Source organism: Athene noctua, chromosome 1, assembly GCF_965140245.1.
Source record: "Athene noctua chromosome 1, bAthNoc1.hap1.1, whole genome shotgun sequence".
Taxonomy (NCBI): Eukaryota; Metazoa; Chordata; class Aves; order Strigiformes; family Strigidae; genus Athene; species Athene noctua.
Window position 1 is genome coordinate 15,143,127 of NC_134037.1, and position 24,698 is coordinate 15,167,824.

General features: G+C 37.2%; 1 protein-coding gene across 1 annotated transcript; it reads right to left on the reverse strand.

Moving 5' to 3' along the window:
• Positions 1-2,890: 2,890 nt before the first annotated feature.
• Positions 2,891-23,238, reverse strand: DDX1 (DEAD-box helicase 1). Its single transcript, XM_074895619.1, has 26 exons — positions 23,162-23,238; positions 21,352-21,403; positions 20,341-20,404; positions 19,615-19,644; positions 19,251-19,347; positions 17,697-17,744; positions 17,474-17,557; positions 16,456-16,539; positions 15,937-16,013; positions 14,890-14,962; positions 14,707-14,783; positions 13,780-13,894; positions 13,146-13,284; positions 12,069-12,129; positions 10,842-10,940; positions 10,062-10,151; positions 9,305-9,493; positions 8,217-8,268; positions 7,620-7,766; positions 6,786-6,877; positions 6,158-6,230; positions 5,659-5,731; positions 5,499-5,541; positions 5,184-5,279; positions 4,315-4,435; positions 2,891-4,013 (listed from the first exon to the last, which is right to left on the reverse strand). Exons 1-26 carry the CDS (start codon positions 23,175-23,177, stop codon positions 3,883-3,885), a joined length of 2,223 nt encoding a protein of 740 aa, XP_074751720.1. The 5' UTR covers positions 23,178-23,238; the 3' UTR covers positions 2,891-3,882.
• Positions 23,239-24,698: the final 1,460 nt, after the last annotated feature.

Genomic DNA, 24,698 nt, shown 5'->3' on the forward strand with positions numbered 1-24,698 from the left:
TATCCAGTCACCCACAATGGCATTAGCTCAACATTAACTAGAATCAGCTGAATTTCAGCAATCTATTCATATATCAGTTAACTCTTTCTTCTTATAGTTTTTCTGCCAAATATTAGATCAAGTAAATCCATTCAGGACAAGAGAAATGTTCTGCTATACACCTTAGGCACTCCAGTAAGATGCAGTGCTCACAGGACATACTTCATGAATGTGCCTTTTATGTTCTCCAATAACAACAGCCATTATGAAAGACTATTTCATTCACATGCTAAGTATCAAGAAACAGCCTTTAATATATAATTGCTGCAAAGTTATGAAAGTTCTTGCTAGCCTTGGCAGACACTCAGCAGATTACAACATCCCTTTACCTCAGTTGGCCACATTTGTAAGAAACCAGGAACTACAGACAAAAAGCACTGCAAGATGCAAAGTGGTTTTTGAAAACATCTTAACAGATTAAGAGCTCACTCATTCACTGAATGGGTTAGTATCTGCAACTAGTAGCCATTCTGCAAAGCAGCAACTTTACTTTCAAGCAACTTGTAAAAGTAGTATTACTGTTAAGAGGATTCCTTACACAAGCCATAGGTTTTCTTCTCCCTCATCCCTTGTGTATCTTCATTTTGTCCATTAGCAAGCGTTGGTGTAACTGCAGTTATAAAGGGTTTCTTTAAGCATCCCTAGCTTTTACACTTTTCCTTATCTACAAACAGAAGCGCACAGCAGAAGGGTATACACTCCTTGGTAAAGTTGACCCTCTGAGTTCACCACCCCATTTTTCCCCTTTTTTACATTTATCTGATCTACTTGAGATGCAGTTATTTTGTTAACTGGCTCAAGTAGGGGCCCAGATTATTGCATTATATGGATATTCACATATGGTAGTGACCACAGGCCAATTACCTCTTCAAATAGACCAGGCACATTTATTTGTATGTGTGATTCCATAAACATGAGAAGACTAGAGTATAAGTTCGTGTTGCCAGCAGCAATTTTGTCTGCTTTCACAGTAGCAAAACAGAACCATACTTAAAGCATAAGAGACCAGCAAACTCCTGCCTTTAGAGTATACTGAAAGGGGGCCCCAGCTCAGCAGTTCGGACGCTGAGTGGCAAACACCATCTGTATCCTTTTCCCTCCCATAAAAGGAACCTTTATAGGAGTGTAAAGGAAAACAAAGAAAGATTACTACCAGTAGTTATAAATACTCAAATGAATAGTTAATCATTCAGTAAGAATGTGAATTCTCTCAAGACATTGTACTAAAACAAATTAGTTGAAAATGCAGCTATTGAACAAGGGTGCTCCAATAAGCAAAAGATAAACTGAAGAAGCCAAACAGAAATGTCTCACTACCCCAACTTTACAGCTATTAAAATAACTAGGAAAAAAAAAAGCTTAAAACTAAAATTTTTATTTTGCACATTTTACTTAGGCTAATCTTGAATTTCCCACATTTTCCCTCTTTTGGTCAGAAAAGCCGAAGCACAGCAAGCATGCCTATATGGGATTTGCTTATACAGTTCTAAAGCCAGTAAAGTCTGACAAATACTGCCAGGGGCACTTATGAAAGCTTATTTTTCTGCAGTTTTCAGTGTTGATTTCTAGGGCTGGCTAACTAAGAAAAATAAACACGATTTTGACATGTACAGTAGCAATAATTAGCGTTGTATCCAGACAAGGAACAAGACATTTAAGACAAAGTTAGTGGATTAGCCATCCTAATAGTTGAAACTGCATGTTTGTTCAAGCTGTGACAAGTCAGCCAGTAAAGCAAGGGCCCTTCATTTTGAGTTTGTGCTCCACATAAACAGTTCTAACAGCTTTAAATTCTGTTTTTGTTTAGGAGTTAGTTTATTTCTAAGGAGAAAAACAGAACAGGGAGAATATAAGTAACTAAGTTGGAAGCACTAGGCTAGTATACCCAACAGCCTCTCTAGCCATACGTGAAACATCAGCACCACCAAGAGGCAGTCAATTGTTAGTCATTTAACAAAAAGTAGCAAAAAGCACATTTGGAACATCCACCCCCAATCATATATGTGTAGTGTACATATGCAGAACAACCCAGAAGTACGTATCAAGACACAGTTAGGTACTTCATTTCAAAGACTTTTTTTTTTTTGCAAAGAACTTGTAATATTCCCAATGACAGATGTATAACATACCGAATCCTAAGGAATTGTTCTTATACATCTGTTGACTTTAAGTTAGCATGAAAATACCTTTGTATCTTGACTATGTGAATGCAAGTCAGTGTTTGGTTCAAGAAAGGTAGTTAAAGCTTTTAATCAGAATCATGCCTATCTAGTTACACGGTTTATCACTTACTCAGTTTTGGCATGTGCATTCTAAAATAAAAATAAAGACGGTGAACATCCAGGGACTTCATGCCAGAGATAACTGTCTGAACTTAATTTAGTATAATTCAATTTAGCTTTTTTAAAAATTTTTTTTTAAATAACTTTACTTGCTTTCTGAAGTAATGTGATGTTTTCTGTAAAGCTCATCTTTTCAGTATTTTAAGACAGCAGTAACTTTTAGTTTCCACTTCAACTTGCAAACATGCATGATCTTTCTTCTCCTATACCTAAAACTACTTTAGGCACTGCAATAAATTAATTTTGATTGACTCATGGTTAATAGATTTCATTACTCTTGTCTGGCAAGAGATGGCAAATACAACAAATGGTAAAACTTTACTTCTCAAGTTCTAATCATAAGCATCACATGTGTCCTCCCCTTCCCATCCTCCAGTTTTGAAGTATATAGAAGGTATTAAAGGAAGGATTCTACAAGGATCAGCTTAGGATCACATAACACCACACAGTCACAGTAAATATTTACATTTTAATTTAACGAGAAATCAGTGTATTTTATTACAATAGCTAGGACTCCCAGTCTGCTCTCTCCAGGTAACATTACACAAAAAAATTTGTCTGCTCAACCTGAGTTTTCTGCAAGGAGACTAAACATTTTGTGACCAGAAGTCTTCATGAGGAAAGCAAAAGGTTACTTTCATTCTGGATTGTCAGGCATTCCCAATGACCTTTGATATTTTAGGTGACAATTTACAAAGTCAACAAAATTTCTATATACCACTAAAGAGGAAGCTAAAAAAAATCCAAATCAGACTACAGTAACTTCATCTGAACAAATTCAGCCTGCCTGAAAGCAGCAGCAAAGGTTATTAACTACTTCAACCTATACTGCTGGATGAAAAAGCATTTCCTGAAGATTTATGAATGGTTTTGATACTAGTGTGTTATTTTTCTATGAACTCAGACTACCATAGAATGCTTTGTACAAGATCAGTTTTAGAAATCGACATGTTACCTTTGAGAAGGCCAGTATTACAGAATCAAAACACAGTTATCAGCCTAGATCTATGGTTTTAGGATAACAAGAACTTCAAATACATACTTCAGGAAGTTGGTGTGAATTTTTTTCTCTTCTTCAGTATCTTGAATATAATCATCTGTCTGAATATGGATGCTTCTCTAAAAAGCCCAGCATTAAAAATTACAGTACACAGCTAAGTAATTTTAACGTATATTCTGCAAAGAAAAAAAAATTAAAACTCTTCTTCTTCCGGATTTGCTACTCTCAATAAATCAAAAAAGCTATGCAAAGAAGGATTCTGCAAGGTAATCCTCAAGGCAAGGCAAAAAAAAGCAGAAGAAATCATTTCATCTTTGACTTGCTTTATTTAATGAAGACAACAGCTAACACAGAGTTAACAATGCTGAACATACTGTTCATTATGCAGGAAGTGTATTTAATTTTAATCATTTTCTAACTACTGCTACTCAGAGACAGTTTAGGATTTCTGTATTTGAAGGGTAGAGCATTTAACTCAAGCTTGTCTCAAGTATGGCACAATCAGAATGTTCTGAACAGCTGGTTAGGAAGATAGCCAAGATGCAAGAAAGATGTCTGAGCCTCCTTTTCAAGGGCAGCCAACTCCTGTACTGTAGGTGCCAGAATATCCACATGGCCTTTATACAGTCCACCTGCCAAAAGAGACCCCATCTAAATGGTGTGTTCAAAGCCATTTGTCAGCATAGCTAGTAATGCTCAGCCACAGTCATTCAGAAAATTAAAGTAACTTTGTTAACCTGTTAAAAAAAAAGCACCATCAAAAAATACAGGCTTACACACACCTTGGTCACTTGCAACCCATAAGCCTGCATGTAGCCAATGCAGAAGACAAATAACTAGCAGATTTTTTTTAATCATTCTGTAGTTATACAGCAGACAACCAAGAAACTGAGCACTGCACACAAGGTAACTCAAGAGTAGTTCATTGCTTACCACCCAGAGCTCTTTTCTGCCCATATGTAACTTTGCCATCAAAATCATCTACTGGTACTTTTATGTCTGGTTCAACTTGGGAAATAGTGCAGTTTAAGTGTTCTTCAATCTCCCCCAGCAACTAGAAAAAAAAAAAAAACAAGTCTTAAAGTACTCTTATGGTCCAAGACTTCAGTTAGACCAGTATTCTGAACAGTCACATTTGAGTAGTTTCAACAGGAACTCTACACAGAAACGTGGTTGCAGATACCAAAGACTAACACCTTCTTTACTCAGATGGATTATACAAGTTCATTTCCAATCTCAGTGTATTTTTACTCTACCTAGAAGCATTTACATACCATCCTACTTATGTGAGTGGGGCTACTTTATAATAGAGCTCACAGTCCAAGCTTATTTTACCACAGATGATATAACGTTCATCCTTCTTTAACGTAGAAAGAAGGGAAGTACTGTGATTTTAACAAGCATTCATATTTGGTATACAAATCCCAGTGACAATGCACTTAAGTGACACACTATTTCCAGGTTAGAGGAACAACAGTTTAAACTACTTAGTTACACTTTTTTGTTTAGATGGTTTGTTGGAAAACTGATAGCCTGTAACTCTTAACAACATTTGATTAGGAAGGTTATAAAGAAGCTGAAAATAAGACTCCAAACAGAACTGGCTAGGAATATTAAAATAAGCTTTCAAAATTAAATAACTTATAGAAGGTATAGCTTGCAGTTTTCTAATATCTTCTTCAAATGGCATCAAAGTTACATCCCAAAACTAGCTTTGTACTTCATCTACACAGCTAAAAGAAAAGTTATATCCCATAGTCTTTCAGAGGAATTGGAACATTCTAGTTAAGCAAAATGCTTACCTGCATCTCATTGTACCATATGGTACAACCACCTTCTTCCTTCAGTCTAGTATTATAACACCCTTTTCCACGACTACTGCATACGTGATACCAAACCTAGAAATCAAGAAAAACAACTTCCAAAATTTGTGAAAGTTTAGTACACTCGTTTTGATTAATTATAGCATGAAAAAGAGTTCAGGTATCTAAATTCCCTTTCAATTAAACAAGAACAAACAAGCAGTTTTCCAATGCAGGATACTGAAGTCAGGCATCAGCTGTGGATAAAACTTCAGTAAATAACATCTGTTCAATTTTGCTTTGGAGCATAATTACCTTTTCTTTCTCTTTTGCCACAAGGGAGATTGCTAAACCCATCCTGAAATATTTGGGGAGAAAGGACAGAGAAAAATATATTTCAGTATCTACTGCCAATTTCTGAAACAAACAAAAAAATATCAAGAAAACATGGCAACTACTCTGAACACATACATACCTCTCAGCTCTGCCTACTCTCCCAATTCGATGAACATAGTTCTGTTTTTCATCAGGAAGGGTAACATTGATAACTGTAAGATACACACAATCCACAGAGAACACAAAAATCTTTAAAAAACATACCTAAAATACATACGATCTTCATTGTTACAATTCCTTTCCCTACCTCATATACATACTTTCTGTTCTGTTACAGCAGTTATAGTTGTCATTACCTAGAATACCTACACTTGAGGCTTCCATTATAAAACTTTCTCCATCATTACTTTTTGACATGAATGGAAAAACAAAGAATCCGCAGCAATGTGGAATATAATCAGGTATTTGAGAAGGTACAGTGAACAATCAAATAAAAAGTTGCCTAGTTTAAGGCTTCAATGACTACTCTTTTTAAAATGAAGCTCTAAGTTATATACCTGCTTTAGCTAGTTTTCAGGACTGCAAATATATTGAAGTTATATGCAATTCAATATTTTAGTTTAGAGGTTAGATCTTACCATAGGGAACACCATGAATATCAATTCCTCTAGCAGCAACATCTGTACAGATCAAGAAACGGACATCTCCTCTCTATGAAAACATAGTTGTAAAGAAGTGTTGTGCTAAATAAACCAAATAAAATCCCACAATGTAACAGTAGTACTTCATATCACTTGAAGTGTCTCTACATTTAAGAACATTTAAAATAAAGCCCTTCCACCGTGCATCAGTGCTTTTTGAACGTGAATAGCTCCATCAATTTATATCCTTATTTCTTCCCCCAACAGCATAAGCCAAGTATAAATCGATTAATGGCTTAATCAAAACCAAACTAATATTAAAGTTTTTTGGTTTAATATTTAAGGACCAAAGGCTTTAAAAAAAAGCCAATATAATCTCTTAGAGCTTACATGTAGGTTTTATGTAAAAGTAAGACCGCCCCATCCTCTCAATGAAAACTAACAAAGGTCATACTGAATGACAGTATAGATTTCCACCTACAGAAATTGTGCCTTACAGAATTTTAGGAAGTGGGTCAGAGCACTTGAACGCAATTTAATTTAAATGGAGAACTAGCAACATGTTAATATATGTTTTCAGGTATCGGGAAGTGAGAGAAGAGCCTTCAAGAATATGCTACATCACCTTAAATCTTTCCAGGTTTTGCTTTCTTTCTTGAGGTTTTCGGTCACCATGCAAACACACACACGAGAACTGATGTCCCTTCCTATCAGGGCCTGAAAAGAGTTGCTACGCATTAATAACATCACCTGCAACTTAGGACACACCACCATACAGAACTGGCATAAAAGTACATTTTGTGGGCAAAAGTCTTGACTCAGTGGAATTTCACTGAATTTTTTACTGATTAATATAAGCTTCTATTTACTGATACAAGCATTGGGGAAAAACAAGACAAACAATTTAACAAAGACCTTTCCCTTCCCCTCCCCAGAGAAGGTCTGTGCAGGCATGTTTCCTCACTCCTTCCTAGTCTAAACTTCCCTGTTTTTCCAAACATGCGTCATCATCTCTCTCCTCACATGTCACCTTTCAGTGTTGCCCTGTGTTCTCTCACATTTCTCCTTCCATGTCTCCTTATGTGTGTACTTTTGTACACACACACACACATTTTTTCCCCCATGTCTCCTGCCCCTAATAACTATCACTTTTTCTTATGTATGTTTCAGCAGAGGCATCACATACTCTTTTCATTGGTTCAAACTCTGGTGCATGATGGGTTGCTTCCACGCATTTCAGAGCTGTTTGAAAAGGTACAGGGCAGTTCATGGCTGCTGCAAAGAGCACCCCTGTAGCTCCCTGCTACCAAACCCTGACTTTTATGTCTAGCGGGTATGTTAAAAAAAAAACTTAAGCTCAATTTGTGTGGTGTCCAAATAACGGCAACCTCTATCATACAATTTTGGCTTTGAAATAAACAGGAAGTGAGCGGAATAAGATTTTCATGAAAAATATTACCTCCACCTTGTTGGATGAAGTACTGCTCCATATTATCACAATCTATTTTAGTCCTGCAGAAGATAATGGCTTGGTCCATCTTGTGTTCTTTGATTGCCCGAACAGTGTATTCTCCTTTTAGAATTTTAATAGCTTCAGACCACATTTCTAAGTAAAAGTAAAGAAGTTATTTCACTCAAATAGTTTAAAAATATTAAGAGCCTTTGAACAGCATACATCCAAAGCTTTCTCTAGCCTTTCAGTAAACAGTTAAACTTCTAGTAGCAGGGCATGTAAGCTTCCTCTAGACCTTCAGTTTTTAATTCCCTCTTCCATGTTCTCCAGCTCCAAGGTAACATACTACAGAAAGAAAAAAACTACTCAGGAGTTTCAGGTTACTTATACACACACCAAACAACAATGATTCTTTATATACTTGCAAAATATACATTTTCCTCCCCTCCTCCCCCCAATCACAGAAACATGTTTCTCTTCAGTACTACAAAACCAGAATTTTCTAAGAACATGACTCAAGGCTGATATCTTCTATAACTTTACTTCCTAATATTGACGAAGGATTATTTCACAAGCTATTACTTAACTAGTGTTGTCGATTACCTGGAGTGTTAGCACCAGGTCGTGTGTTGTCTTTTGCATGTACTTCATCAGTCTAGAAAAACACAAACAAATAAACTCAGTCATTAGTCCCTACTACAGAGGAAATACTTATCTCTATTAACTTGTAATTAGCAAGAAATTAAATAAAGTTTCAAAGTAATCTTAGCATTCTATTCTCCCACCAGACAAATCTACCTTTAGATGAAGAAGAGTCTTGAGTGTAAAGACACAGAACTTGTTCAGAAAAAAGGACAATAAAAATATTTATGTAGACACTGGATAGAAATAATTTGTGAACAAAATGCTGAAATAAAAAAAAAACACCTAAGCCACCAAACCTGAAAACAATGTACTATAAAATAAACATAGCTAAATCTTTTTCCCTGTGCCAGGCTGAATCAGAGATAAAACCAAGAGAAATACATTCATGCTAAGAGTTTATGAAAAGGCTCTAACAGATCTAACAAAGGGAGGTTCTAGAGATAATAAGGGGCTAAGAAAGCCTATCGACTGTAACTGCATAGGTTACTGAGAACTAAGTACAGTCCCAAGTTATTCAAAACTTGAAAACTAAAGATGCCAACAGCCACCACTTTCTCACATGAACCGGTGTCAGGTTAATGTAGAATTTAAACTAGAACCTCAGAAGCAGTCTGAGATGACACCCATTCCTCTAAAAATTGCTTGTCTCACATAAGTCAGAGACAAAACTACTTTACAGAATGATCTATGTTGGAAGATTTACCTCCTCCTGATCAGTCAGAAAAGACAAGTACTAACTACAGTTAGGCCACAGACCATTAGCTGTGAAGTGAGTGAAAAAGCAGTGTAGTGCCACTGTTCTCTAGTACATATCAGAATATTACTGTATTGAGATCTTCCTCAATCATATTTGTAAGACAGTCCTCTTCAGGAACAGTGTTACAACACTGTTACAACATCACCAATATCACAATGCTGACTACCATGGAACAAACCATTTTGGATATACTAAGCTGTTTCAATAGCTGGCAAATATCCTACAACATTAGGCCCCAATTCTGTAAGTACAGGTAAACAATCTTAGTTTTCACTTATAGACCACTTACTCTGATATGATTCTTGCCAAGCCTTTCCCAGAGTTTGTCAGCTTTTGGATTTACAGGCACAACTACATGGTGTACAGTTTCAGGGACAGAATCTTCTCCTTTCAAATCAACCCAGGTGGGAAAATGCATGATCTTTTCAGATAGTTTTTTCACATCAAAAGAATGTAGTGTTGCAGAGCACACAATCACCTGAGAAGGAAAAAAGCCATATGGATACCACTGAAGACTAGGTTCTCCCAGCAAAAAAGGTCAGAGTAGAACTGGAAGAATGATATGTAGTTGAGTAGCATAATATAGCACAACAGAGAGTCCCTGACTGTCTTTCCTCAAAAGAACTACCCAGCTGATGAAAGTCAAGACACAAAGTAAGTTGCTTTATTATCCTCTTACAAAAACTCAATCATTTAAGAGAAAGAAAGCAGAATTACTGAGAGTTAATGAATCAAGATTATTAGAGCATCAGAAATCATAATGTATGTAGACACTCAAGTTTTCAGATATGTTTATATCTAAGTAACTCAAATACTACTAAACACTGGGCTTCAAGATCTAGGATCCTGAAAATACATGCTCACAGACAATTCCTGAACCCAATGAACAAGTGTTAGTTTTGGACAAGAAGTACAACAAATTCCACTTCCAAGAACCACGCTCCATGCCATCTAGAAGTCAACAATTGAAAGCAGCATGTGCCACAGAAAAACACCCCAAACAAACCAAACCCCATCCACCCCCAAACTACAAACAAATTTTATACCTGAAGTCTCTTTCCATCTGAAGTTATCTGAGGAATCTGACTGTGGATCCTGTTTATGAAATCTGAATAACCTTGGAGGAGAAGGCCATCCTACATGGGAATGAAATAAAAGAAATAAAGCTGCACTTCTAATGTCCCAGTCTGTACACTTGAGCTAAATAAGCAATACACTTGCAGTCTCAGAAGTTCTCTCTTAATTAGCTGGTCAATGTCTGGCTGGGATATTATTACTAAGGAGGAAAAAAAAAAAAAGTAAAATCTTGAAGTATTTAGAAGTACAGCTGCTGTACTTCACAAGAAATTGAACATCTGTCTCAGCAGCTTTTACTAGCTAATACCCCAAGGCATTCCATCTTTGAATATTCAGTTGTACTATAACAGATCAGAGAGGGGCACTCATTTCACAGCATACTGACTTACTGCATTCACAGGCTTCAAAACCTGCTGGGTAATCAAATATGCTTATCTTGTCTTTGTCCTTTCAAGTTCCCTGTACAGTCACAGGAAGTCTTCACTACCTTGTGAATACAGCCTAAATTCTATTTCTCTATCAGAAAAAAACAACCCCAGCTTTGCCAGAGAGGCTACAAGGGGAAGAATATCTACGTTACTATGGCTACAAACAACAAGAAGATTAACCTGGAATACCCTATAGGTAGCTAGTTGCTGTTCCACTGAAGTACCAAATAATACAGAACAATGATGTTTCACTGACTCTTTTAGGAAATGTCATATTGCATTTAAGAACAGAACTGAAGTATCACTTAGTTCTCTACGTACAGCTTCATCCAGAACCAGGAATCTAACTTGAGATAAATTAAGCTTTCCTGTTGAGACCAAGTCATCCAGTCTTCCAGGAGTTCCGACGACAATATCCACCTATAAAATACATATGAGTATGAATTGATCCCATCACTAGAGGCATTACCAGCTTTGTCTAAATTTGAGACAATTACCAGTATGACACCCTATTTTCTATTAGTTATAATCATCCTAACCCTAACTTAGGTTGGAGAGATCTCTTGAGGTTATCTAGTCTGCACTCCTAGAATCACATGCAAATCAAGGACAACTTCCAAGTTGGTTTAGGTAGTTGTCCAGGAAAAGTTTCAGTATCTTCAAGGAGAGATCCCACAACATCTCTGTTCAACCTGCATTTTGATACTATGACTATTTCATTAGCAGAATCTCAGTTAGGCAGGAAGCGTTCTCTTGATTTTGGGAAGCGTTGTGGTCCTGCTCCCTTCTCCCCTCCCCCACCCCCCAAGCTGTGTAACTTTGTTATCTGAAGCCAACAAACAGATTTGTTTTCAAATGGGGATAAAATAAATTTAGCTTTCCTCGCTGAAAATATACATATCAAGTCTATCAACTACAGAAATAACTCTAGGTTTTGCCAGGTGGAAGGGTTCACCATCATGAATTTAGCATTCACATGGAAGTCTATCAATTTTTCAGTTCAAGTCTGCTTTGGAGAAAATTTCTGTTTTGGCAACTAGAATCACTGAAAAAAACCTTATCAATGGTGATGTGGTCTCCTTTCCAAAAGTGAGTCTTAAATTAAAAAGTGACTATGCTATTCCTACTGCATGACTGCTGAAGCTAGACTGGTTCTTTCTATGTAGGACTTGTTTATGGCACAGGTTGACCCTGATAACTGCAGACCAGTTTTATTCACATAAACGTGAAGTGTAAGTTAACAGGAAAACTGTCTCTGTCTTGTTAGTTAAGGTCAAATGGCAAAAATGATATCTTCCTTTTAAAATTTTCAGAAGCACTAAGGCTTCAACAGAATTTGAAGTACTACTATAAGCATCTGTATTGACAATTGTTATGGAAGTAGGGCAAGAAATGCCAGACCAGTGCAACATGAGCTTACCATCAACTGCACAATTTGGTTTGTCAGGTTTACAGGAGTTACAAACATCACTGTTATTATTCTCTACGAACATAATGAATTATTCAGAATCTAAACTATAAAATCATATGAACAAAACCACAACTTACTCCTTGTTCCAGTACAGAGAGTTGATCTCTTGCAGCAACCCCACCAATAATCAGCAGTTCCCTAAAATGACATCAACATATTTTGACATTTGCTAATTTATTATATTCAGAAGATATAGTAAACATCTGGCAGAAGACTGATTCTTTTATTAGTAGTTGATGATTAGCAGCTCTGAATAGTAGTTTTAATAGAAGAAAAATTAATTTTAAAATTCATCCCTTCATATATAGTGTACTGTATATTAATTGAAGTGAAATTTTTGTTACTTATTTTTAAAATATTTGGTTACTTTATTGCTGTTGTATTAAGTACAGTAGCATCATAACCAATTTTATTCTTAAAAAAGAATCTGCTCCTTAAAAACCTCAAACATGTTAGTTTAATAAGTTTCCTGTGTTCTTGAAAGCTAGAAATGCAAATAACAGTAAACTAAAGGAATCTTAGAACATAGCTTGCCTTTCCTCATTGCTACTCCCCTGCAATTCTAGTAAAAGCACTCTTGTAAACTGAAGTTTAGAATATGAAGACACTTAATTTATGTTTCATAAGGGCAGTCATAAGAGGAACAGCTTCAGACCAAAGCAACTTGTAGACAATTCGTTCTTCAGAATTGCATCCCCATGCCAGTTATGGCAATATTTGTCCTGCAAGCACACTAACAGAGCAGATCTTGTATGTAACTACTTGTTGGAGATTAAAAACAAACAAAACGAGGGCTGGGGGAGGTGGACAGCACAGGAAGATATTCAAAAAAGAAGGGCAGTAAGCAGAAGATATGCTTTTCTTGATTAAATACATTAAGTATCATACACCTTTGATATCCTAAAGAAAAAAAGGAAACAGATTTGTCAAACCAGAAAGATATTGTCCATATATAGAACACATCAAAATCCCCCTAACTGGTCTAATTGTAGCTGAAAAGTCAGCAGGTTGGTTAGTAGCAGATATTACCGAGACCATTATCAGTAGCACTGCAGATTAAGGTCCACTTCGCCCCAAAACACTCCCCTCCATCCCACCCATGAAGTCATGTCCATGGACAAAACCATAAATACAACTAACAGGTACACTATTACCTTAATTTGGGATTATCGACATATTTTTTAAACTGCTTCACATTGTTCAAAGTTTGTTCGGCCAGCTCTCTTGATGGTTCTACAATCAATGCTTTTGGAGCATTTGGAAGGTTCTGTGTTTGAACCACTTGTGCATTTCCTAAGTGACAAAAAAAGTATGCCATTAATAAAAACTATATTCCTATCTTGGAATTTTTTACTGGAAAAACTTGGATTTTCTACTGCTAATCTAAACCCACATGATTCTAAGTGCTTCATTAAAGGATGGTGTTGTTTCTCACTCAATTATGATTAGCTTCCAATTAATATTCCGAGATTACAAGTGAACCTTGCTGTGCTACTGGGTATACTGACCATGCAACATCATTAACTTTGTTGCAGAACCCACATTTTTAAGATGACACTGAGTAATTTAGCTGAACTTCTCTTTATCTGATGCATTTCTAAATTCAAAATACTAGACTATTCGTGGCTTAAGATGAAGAAGATCTGGAATACTTAAAAAAAAGCATCAATATTGCTACCAGTAAGATCATAGTAAGACCTCGAATACAGCAGTAATTAAAGTGATGAAGAGATGCTCTGTAACACAAACTGAATATAGAACTGAGAGAAGTTAAAAAATCTAACCTACCTGAGTGTTGTGATTTTACAACACTACCATCAGGAGCCTTGCAAAGACCAATATAGCCATCTTTCGGTGGAAACTTGAAATCTTCTTCACCGAAACTGAATTTCAATTCAGCATTCTAGATTTCAACAAAGTTGTGTCATAGACAGATTCAAAGACCACATAAAATGAGAATTCTTTCATTAAGTTCCTCATGAGGAACCAGCTAGATAAGGAGGGGATAATGTGGTGTTTTCTCCTACCTTTTCCTTCCCCAAGTCACCTAAAACCTGCCAGACATTTTCTGTTCTGTTCTAGCTCTTAAAACTCTTCTATTCTACATTAAAATATTCCCACATTTACAGATACATAGAAAGCTTTTTTTAACTTTTATGTTTCATTCATTTGCAATGACAAACCACAGTTAAAAAAACCCTGAAACCACATTTTTTTGGGGGCTTGTACATTTCTCTGACCACCAAATCTCTTTGCTAAAACCTTTACTTGGTAAGAGATTGTCCCAAAGAGACTACCTCCACAAAGACATACTACTACACTACTGTAATGTTACAGCTGAGAATAAACAAAACAGAAATTTTGGCACTTTACAGTTACTTGATTGTATCTGTTGAATCATAGTATAAAGAAGCTTAATACAGGCAAGATGGCACTGGTATTAGGAATTTGTCATCCATGCTATTCTACCCTTATATTCAAGTTTAAATACTTAAATTTAAACATTTGATATTTAACTTGAATGGTACTTGTCAAAGCTAACACTGTGGTGACCACTCCAGTAGCAAAACACTAGTAGACCAAAGGAAATGGAGGTATACAAGCACAACTACAGTAACAGTAGTTGTGGCTATGCAAGTTTTATGTATAAGTAGTTAGTTACTAAAACTAGAACAATTTTCATGACCTTACATGTCTGCAATATTCCTAAATTACCTTCAGTACACAAGCTGCAAAGAGCGCTTGGTTCCTTATGTGTGGCGGGATTTCAAATGCAAGGCCAAGGTCCTTCCCTGAAAGCAGGTAGTTCAGTCAGACTCCGCATGGCTGTGCGTTCCTCTCCCTGTCCCTCCCCCAATACAGGCAGCCCAATAAAATTCCAAAGTGAATAAAACTTACCATTTTTGGAAAATTTTATTTGTCCTTTATCTATGTCTAGATAACACCCAATTGTATCATGCATAGTGAATTCCTGTAATAAAAAGATGTTTGTGAAGCGAAGAGATTTTAGTGTCCGGTGTATTAAGAAAACTTAGTGCTTACATTCTGTCAACTTCTACAGTTTTCCCACTTCTCCCTACTAAATGCCAACTTGAGAAGCAAGTTCAAGTTATTCCAATAATACAATATATAAATAGTATGCATATTTTCATTTGATTACAAGTCTTCCGTAAGCTGCCCATTTTATTTTAGATATTTAAACATTTATTGCTGCTTTAAATTTACTTTAAAGCCAAACACCATGACTATGATGTCATTTACCTGGAAGTATCCTGCATTATGGAAAAGTAAACTAATCATGCATTTATTAACAAATGTAAATCTGAGTTTAGAGCACCAAACACTGTAACAGAAGCCTGTATTTTTATTATATAAAAAGACTAACTCTTGCAGGAGGTACTAGAGGCATGTTGTATATACATGAAGATAGCAGTTCTAACGGCAAGCCCAAATCCATAGCCAGAAATAGAGCATGACTAAGTACATCTTATTAGCATTTAAGTATGTGTTTTGACATATTAGAGAGTTGTGTGATTACTTCTATTTTAACTACTAGCAAACAGGATACAATGCTCTAACTTAAGACATTCACCAAGGCATACAGACAGGTTGGTGTTGTTCAAACTAAAGACTGAAATAAGACAAGAAATAAATTCAAGAGATCAGTTAACCTCTAACCTGTAACACACAGAAAAGGTTTATCTTCTATTAAATAAGTCAATATATTTGCAGTCTAGCTACAATCATAAGTCTCAAGCTGGTAACCGCTTGTGTTAAATCTGTTAATATGCTTTAATCCAAAAATGCCTCAATGTTTCAGGGTACTTTTGTCCAGTGACCTCCGCCTAAAAGTTAGCACTATTACAGAAGACAGTCAATTGTTACAGCATAGAACCAACACGCAAAACTTTTAATAATGTTTAACAATAAGCAATTCAAGCTTACCTCACCATAGCTGTCAAATTGCTTGTTGTGAGATTTCTTACCAGTGCCGCCAAAGCCAAAGCCAAATTTATCAGTGCCTGAAGACAAGACAAAGTATAGCTTTCTATCTTTTGGCTGACAGGTTACCTTTTTTCCCCTCTTTCTACTGGTGACTGAAACCTCTAACACTAGCATGTAAAAAAAAAATAATACACAGTGCTAACTAAAGACTTCTAGCTTTGATATACGCTGAATTAGTATTTTTGTATCAGTACATTTACTGTTTTTACTAGTCTCCAGTCATATTTATAAAAAACTGAAATAAATGTGAAAAAGCCACAAGAGACAAGAAACATTGTCGTCACCTAAGCAGATTTCTGGTTACAGGAAGAACAACATTTGTACAAAAAAGTTTTCAACTCCCCGATACTGCTATCCTTCCCAAGGAGCCCATTCTCTGCGAAATTAGAACAGGACTCCAGCCCCTTGATGTGAATATGAAAACTGTCTATGGGATTCTTCTTTTGGTAGGAAACTCACCCAAATCTAATGAAGCCTGCATAGTTGACCAACCAACTCTGCACAAGCCTTGGTCATGACAGGAAACTTCGTAGTAGTATTTCCCTTTAAACAGAAAGAAAAGATCTAAAACACCACTTAAACTTCAATTTCATCACAGTTCAATTTGACTACTTCCAAGACCATGCAAGTCTAACATGTCCACCTCTGCTTCAAAGTGTCATAAAATCCCCTACTGTGTTAGTGTGCAAAGGCTCTGTAGGTACCTATGTATGTAACAAAAGAAAGATCATCAGAGAACAGCAGGCTAAAGAGAGCAAGTACATGCTCAGAGGTAGTGTGTGAAAGGCTGCAAAGGAGTGATAAGCCAGAGAGACCAGTGGTTCTACTGAATCCACAAGAACTGATAATAAACTCAGAAGACCAGGGATCTACTGAATGAGTACAAGACCATCCCTATGTGCTAGCATCAACAACTGGTTTAACTGTTTAACTTGAACCACATCCAACTGGCTGCTACATACAGACAGACTACAGTATTATCTGTAAACCTCATGATAAGAGACTATTTGAGGGTCTTTCTGAAGACCCACCTAGAACCAGTGGAGTATCTGTATGACTCTGCTTCCAAGAAAAGAGTTGAGGTTGGCCTCTCAATTGTTGCTCCAACCACATAATCACGAAATGTGTGCATGAATGTGTGGGTGTGTGAAGCGTGCAAGGAAAGAACTGGAAGTACTGTATGAGTAGCTAGGTCCTATTAATAACACCATTATAAAATACGTTGTAATGAACATTAGTTACCATTTTGTCTCCTCTGACTCAATCCCCTACCAGGGAGAAAGTAACTTACAACACAAGGAATGCAAAATGGAGGTATTCATCATTTCAGCCTTCAGCTAGCAGTAAAGTGAGTAATGGCACATATGCTCAGAGGTGTAAGTTTTAATGCAACCACCCACATTAACAATGGGTGGCAAGTGGGCATTTCAGCTGAAACTTCTAGAAGAGTGTCCAAAATACCTAGTTTTATACCTACCTTTAGTCACGCCTCTAGTTGCTCTGCATCCATGCCATTCTTTTACCTCTCTGCTCTGACAACACAAACCGTCTGATCCAATTGCTGAAAATGACAAGACAGTTTTAGTTAAAGAAATTGCTTCTCTAAGTGCTTTTGAAAGAAATATTCATGCATGCTTTCTTCCAGGTTTTTTTTTTTTTTTTCATCAGCAAACATTTAAGCAAATATTCTGACAACTCACCAAAAGCTGATCCTCTATCATACGGGTTCATTTGCCATTTATTGAGTACTGTTTGAAAGACAGCAACAGAAAAAGCATTAAACCAACAAGGTAAGCCTGGAAAACTCAAATTAGAAGTTCACACTGGCTCTACAGTGTTTGGCATAATTTTCTAGGGGGACAGCTTTGTTCCAATGCAATTCATACAAGGTCAAAACAAAGACCTAGAACTTGAAGGAGGGGCACAGATGCACAATGCCATGGAATTCTATCAAATTTTAGATTATTCCACTAAAGGGAGCACAGATTAAGCTACTTACAACTGAAAACAATGAAGACACTTATAAAGTAAGACAGAGTTCCACATAATCACAATCAAATTGACAGAAAATAGCCAAAACTACATTAAAAGTAATAAATTTGAAATATAATTGCTATTTCTGTTCCAAGTTTATATTATTTTTCATGGTATTAGTTAAAAATGTAATTGCTGAAGAGCTAAAATACACACACGTAAAATTTCTGACTTCATTTTTCGTAAGCCAAATAACATGTTGCAATAAAGTCTGGAGGTTCCACAAAGAACAAAGATTTTTTTTGGTAAAACTAGATGCATTTCAATTAGAACTACTGAGTGTATTTACATTACATTCAAAAAAATCCTCCTTGAAATAAAGTTGATTGTATTGTCACAGCTGTAGCAGTAGCTACAATGAAGCTGAAAGATGAGAATTTCTGTAACATCTTCAGAATGCTGTTTGTGCAGCTACTGTCATTTACATAAATCTCAGTCTATAAATACTACAGACTGGATATGGTTACTACCTTTCAGGTTGCAAGCTTATTTAAATGAATGTATAATAGACACTTAAATACCGCGAGGATATTTTCATGGTAACAATCCATTTTATATCTGTGGGTTCCGGCTCTGTGCATTTCCTGTTCAGTTCAATTTTTACTAGTTCAAATCTGCAGCAACTCAAGATGCTGTTATTCAGCTTCCAAATCTAGCTAGGTGCCAAAAGGAATGCAACAACTTCATTCAGCACAGGAGAATTTAGACACACTACAGAGATACCCCAGCCACACAAAGATAAATTTGAACCTAGAAGAGCTTTCTGTTCAAGCTCACTTAAGAGGCCCAAACCAACTGTGGGGTGTCACTGCTGATGTTTCATCTATCCCTGCAACTGGAAGAATTCTTTTTAACCCCTTTTTAAAGTTGGACACTACCACCTTGTCACATCTTGCTAGGCACTAAGCCAGCTAGTATGGCTTTCAGAAGAACCCTGAAGTGTGTGGCGTGGATCAGCCAGCCTTAAGCTGAAGACAATGAGCATTACTGAGAGACCACAGTCAATACACCCTGGTTCTTTCCATGACTCCACCAGTAAGTTTATTTTCACTGTTTTATAAAATATGGGGTGATGACAGTCTATTTACATTACCCTAATTTAAGGAAAAAATACTTATCTAATGACAAGTTAGGTTAACTTTACTTTGGGACATGATGGAACCGATATGAATTAAGCATTCCAAACTTGAGGAGTGTGACAAAAAAAAAAATCAACTTACCTGCCCCACCAGTTTTAATCGTGGCTTTCCCTTTCTTGCCTTCCATCTGGTCCTTCAGCGTTTCATAAACAATCTGGATGACTGGAATGCTAAATGCCTGAGATGGAAAGCTTTTTTCATTCCACAATTTATACAGGTATTTACAAATACACAGTCAACCTAGTTTTCACCCCCTAGGTGTAATAGCCAGGACCAGAAGCGCTTTAAAACACAGCTACATGTTATAAAAATTATTAATAATACTGTTTTAAGTACATATACAAACACGTATCTGTTCCCTCTGTATATACACATACAAACACACACCCCACCTCTCACCACTTAAAGACTTTTATTTTTCACCAATTTAAATTTGATTACTTACACCAGTTTTTCCACTCCCTGTTTCAGCAGCCTATGGGAAGAAAAATTTAAGAGTTAAGCACAGTTGCAACTTACACTGTAAGGACTATTCTATAGTTCTATTTCAATAAACTCAGTTTACTTTTACTTCTACATAATACAGAAAATCTTAAGAGAGTAATGCTATTGTTTCACACAAATCAGATGTGAATACAAATATGGAAAACCTTTACAGTAGGCTTCAAAAAAATAAAACTCAAAAGCTCCCAGAATCTACCAGAAAAAATATCTATGTATGTAAGATTTCTGGAGGTGCTACAGAAGATCACAAGAAGCATTACTTTGGTTGCAAGATCTGCAGAAGACATGATGAACAAGGTATACTAATCTGGTATCTTCAAAGTTATTGATACTGAAGCATTTGTTTAGGCAGTATCAATTATGTTCTGTGCAGATCTATGTCAGGTATTTAGGACAAAAGGGAGAGTAGATGAAATTACATAGCTCTCGTTCATATGGTAGTGCCTGTCAAACAGTCAAAAAAAAAGTGTAATAAGAATGAACCCCATCTCCAAAAACAGTTGGAAACAGGAACTCAAAGATGGTTTTAGCCAAAGAATATACTGTCTATTGAAGGACAGTAGACCTAATCTAACTATGGTTCCTCCTGAAAAGAAGGGAATTGACAGCACAAACAACAATTAAAAGAAATGGGCTTTCTAGGAATAGGGCTACCCTGCATACATACCATAAGTACATCACCACCTCCCAGGATCAACGGGATGGATTCTGCTTGGATATCTGTAGGAAGACTACAGGAAAGAACATATTAACACAAATAAGATATTATCAGTAGAAAAAAAGAATTTTTGTTTCTATAGGAACTCATAAAAACCATGGTCATCTGCAAGATGGAAAATAGTAGGTCAAGATTATTCTTTCTTGCTAGCAGCTAAGGAAGTGAAAAAGATTCCATTTACAATGAGAACTTGGACAGGAGGTGTATATTAAGAGGAAGTGACTAGTGGATGCACTGGATTCAGCTGCACCCCGCCAAGAGGGCTACATCTTACATCACTATCCTAAACTATAAAAGAAACAGATTAATCACATATTCCCTGTTTTCCTTTCTTAAAAAAAGCAACTTACACAGCCTTCATTTACAAGATTCCTATTCAAAACTGGAAAGTAAAGATAATTAAAGGTAACCAGCATTTTCAATCACAGCTAACTAATACACTACAGATGAGAAAAAAGCCTACATACACTAAGATTGTCCATACTGATAACATTCTAAATGACAATTCAAAACTAGCTCTGAAGTCTAATAATTTTAGGCAAACAAGTAACTAAAACCAGGAAGAATAACTTTTGGAGAAGACTAACACAGAGGCATCAACTCTGAAGAACACAAATTCATATCATAGTCTGGAAAACATTTAGTAAACTATCATCAGTTATGTGACAGTATTTCATCCAATAATGCCTCAATCCATAATTAACAAGCCAGAATCACAGAGGCAGAAGCACAGCGCTTCTAACGAACAAATGACACTGAAGTATAAGCAGTCATGCTTTGCTTGCCCAAGTTTAAATGTTACCACTCCAGTCACAATGTGTTCTCCAGTCATTCACACTAAAAGAGTGCATGAAATGCAATGACAGTTAAAGGAAAACACTTATCTGCTTTGTTTTAATGTGACAAAGGTATTTTAAGAAGCATGTTGATTTTACCAGGCCCAAAAACATTTCTACTTACAGCCAGTCCATCTCCTCCACTGCTTGAGCTATCTCTGGCATAACACCCATTTCTGTAAGACAAAAAAAAAAAAAAAAAAAAAAAAAGAGGAACAAGCAGTGTTATTTACCTCAACATAGCCTCAAAGATTTCAATGTGTGAACACTTCCACCTACATATAAGAATAAAACAAACACTATTTTTGGCAACAGTGCATGCAGTCTTCTCTATAGAACTCAAGGGATAGATCAGAAACATTCTCCATCCCCCACATACAGCGCTGACAGTTGTCCCCACCTACAGCAGGGAAAGTCAGGCATACGCTAGGCATAGGGGCAGGTGCAGACATAGCAGCAAAGCAAATACACCAGGAACTGAGTACCATTTCAAGGGCAACGTGCGTATCTTAGCACATTTAAGGAAACTGCCTATGCAAACAACAGGAAGACTGTTAATCACAAATATCTGGACTCTCTACAGTTGAGATCCAAACAGCTTTCAAAAAAAGAATAAATCCTACATCATATAAGGACTCAAATTTGAGACCCCTAAGTTCCTGTTCAACAAATCTTGCCTTAGACACAAAATGTATATTAACTAGACAATGTTTTGATTTTCATACACTTACTAATCACAGCCAGCTTTGAAAGGTTTTTTCCTTATATACCCCTTCTAGCAAACTCATATCAAGGTCTGATGGCTGTACCTCAGATATTGATTAAATATGAAAGCACATAATAACATTTGTATGTTGATAAACAAATTATCTCTATTTAGGAAAAAAACCCCAAACCTGCAGCTATTCAATAAGGGCAAGAGAAAAGCAGATCTTAACCAACCCAAACAATGGTATTATACCATCAAAATAACAATTTAAGTGCTGTTTATCTTTTCAGGTGTACAGGGTTACTCTAAATCAATTTCTTTAAGTATAAATATGGACCTTCCTAAAGGGAGCTTTTAAGTGCTAGCCTTTACATTGTCACATGCTGGGTTTCACTGGTACCACACACATGTACACACAGAGAGCTGGGCTGACATATATGAATGTATGCAGCCAAGAGGTATTCTTCCATTTGCTATAATACATATGCTGTAAGAAACATGTTTTATTTGTAACTATATACTTCCTGAACTACAACCAAATTAATTCTAATGTAAACTCATCTCTAGATCTATAGAAAAAGCTTTAACATTTTCCCTCATGACTAGATATAAAGAATTCAGTTAAAAGAAACAAATTAAAAACTTCATATATATTAAAACGTTACAGTACCCTAACACTGGTCACCTATGTATGCCTGCATGGAGGGGGGAATGCAAATAGCGATGCTTTCTCCATCAGCAGTAAGATTTTTGATTACAGTTTACACAAATATTTCAAACCATGTAACAGCGTAGAGCTACTCCTAAAACCCACTTATTATCCACTGCAACACAGAGCAGTTATGATGAGCCTCCTGTTACAGAAACCAGGCAGCCTGCGGAACAAGCCCGACTCCTAAACAGCCGCACCTGCCGTACGCGTGCGCACCCCACATGCGCCGAAACCAGCAGATCCACCGGGACACCCCCTTCTGAAGGCCCGCAAAAGCCCGGGGCCCCCAGAAGGACACCCCCATCCACACAGGCCTCTCGACCCTCAAGCCTGCTACGTGGCAAGTCCCGTACCACTGGGGCCCGCACCGAGGGCGGGCCCGGGGCGCTGCGTGCGGCGCTGCCACGGCCTGTCCGCCGCAGGGAGACCGGCAGGTCCCGGGGCGAGAGGCCGTGCGGGCGCTCTGCTGCCGGCGGCCCCGCCGCCAGCCCTCCCTGCCCCAGCACCGCGTACCCGAGAACGCCGCCATCTTCGCAGCACGAACGCCGCCGAACGGCGATGCCGGCAGCACCGCGCAAGCGCCCACCGCGTCCGCGGCTTTACGGCGCCGGCGGGAGGCAGGAGGCGCCGCCCCGCGCGTTCCGGGCCCGGCCCCGGCCGTTCATGCACCCTTCTGTTACCCTGAACAGGCCCTGTGCACAGTGGCTTAATCTGTTTGTGCTTGCTACTTGCACGAGAGGCCTTGTTCAAGAGTTGCTTAAACATTATATGCTTGCGTCCCGTGGGAAAGAATGTCTTGTTTATCGGGAGTCGTAGGCCGCAAAACCGTTCCTCATCACACATTGCAGACCCCCACAAATACTTCACACGACACCCAAGGCCACAAAGTACAGATTATTGTCCGTTCAAGTGTTTCTCATCAAATACAAGGACAAATCGGATGCACCAGATAGGTCAGTCTGTTCTTCAAACCGTCAACAATAATTAGTAAGCAACTTCTAATCAGGAACTACCATCCTTGAAGAAGAGAAGCATCCTGGAATGTGGAAGCTTGTTAAACTGCTTTGTGTAAATCAGCTTAAGACCCCTGCCTGAATACAGACCCTTACCCTTTGAGCTTGTGCAGAAAATTAAAACCCCACTGTATGTTACTAACCAATGAGGGATAGCAGCAATAAGCAACTAACCAATAATTACAGAAAATTTGTGATCACATAGTTTGGAGTGTAAACTACTTCAAAGTTTCTTTGTGTTGTGTGCTTGATTTGTGGATGCTTTCCACCTAGCACCGTGTGCAGAGTAAAGCAGTATCTCTTCTCTAAACTAATTTCTGGTTTCAAGAGTATTTATTTCAGGTAACACTTCGGGCACAAGGATGCAGGCTTAGATGTGGCCCTGCAGCTAATACACCCAGGGCAAAATCGAAGGTGGAATTATTTTTGTTCTGTTTATGGATTTTTAGGGTACACTCAGGTCGACTGTTTATGATTTCATCACTTTTCTGAAAGCCCAGCCTATTTTTTTCTCCTTCAAATCAAAGCACAAATATGTCTGCAGTGCCGGGTCTCGTAGCTGCACTTTCATTCAGACAGTAAAGTCACGAGAACAGATAGACTAGTTTACACCTGGGATAACATGTTTTAAACACAAAACCTGTGTCTACAATGAGAATCTGCTTTATATTTGCATACAACACTATCACCTTTTTGTTGGTGTGATTCACAATTTCATAGTTTTCTACAATAAACATGTTTGGCAGAAAATAGTCAGAGGTTTATATGGACAAAAGTATCTTCACACATATTACACACCAATTTATTTTTTTAGATATATGTTAATGGGGATACATTCTTCTCCAGTTTTTACATAAGTTTCCCAAATTCTGCACAATCTGTTTCTAGGATAACTGCTAGTGACATTAAAGGCAAGAATCTCTGAGGTGTTATTATAAAAATAAAGTTAGATTGAAATGAAAAAATGCAGCTTCTACAGTTACACCACAAATCAATGGTGCATTTGTCTGCTAAGTGGAAGGCACAGCATAAAATAT

Bases quoted from the DNA above. Each gene is read 5' to 3' on its own strand.
- DDX1 (XM_074895619.1), bottom strand. The intron at 5,280-5,498 runs GTAATTATGCTC...CTTGATTTCTAG, and splicing joins TGGCAAAAGAGAAAGAAAAG to GTTTGGTATCACGTATGCAG. The intron at 4,014-4,314 runs GTAAGCAATGAA...CTCTTTTGGCAG, and splicing joins GCAGAAAAGAGCTCTGGGTG to GTGGACTGTATAAAGGCCAT.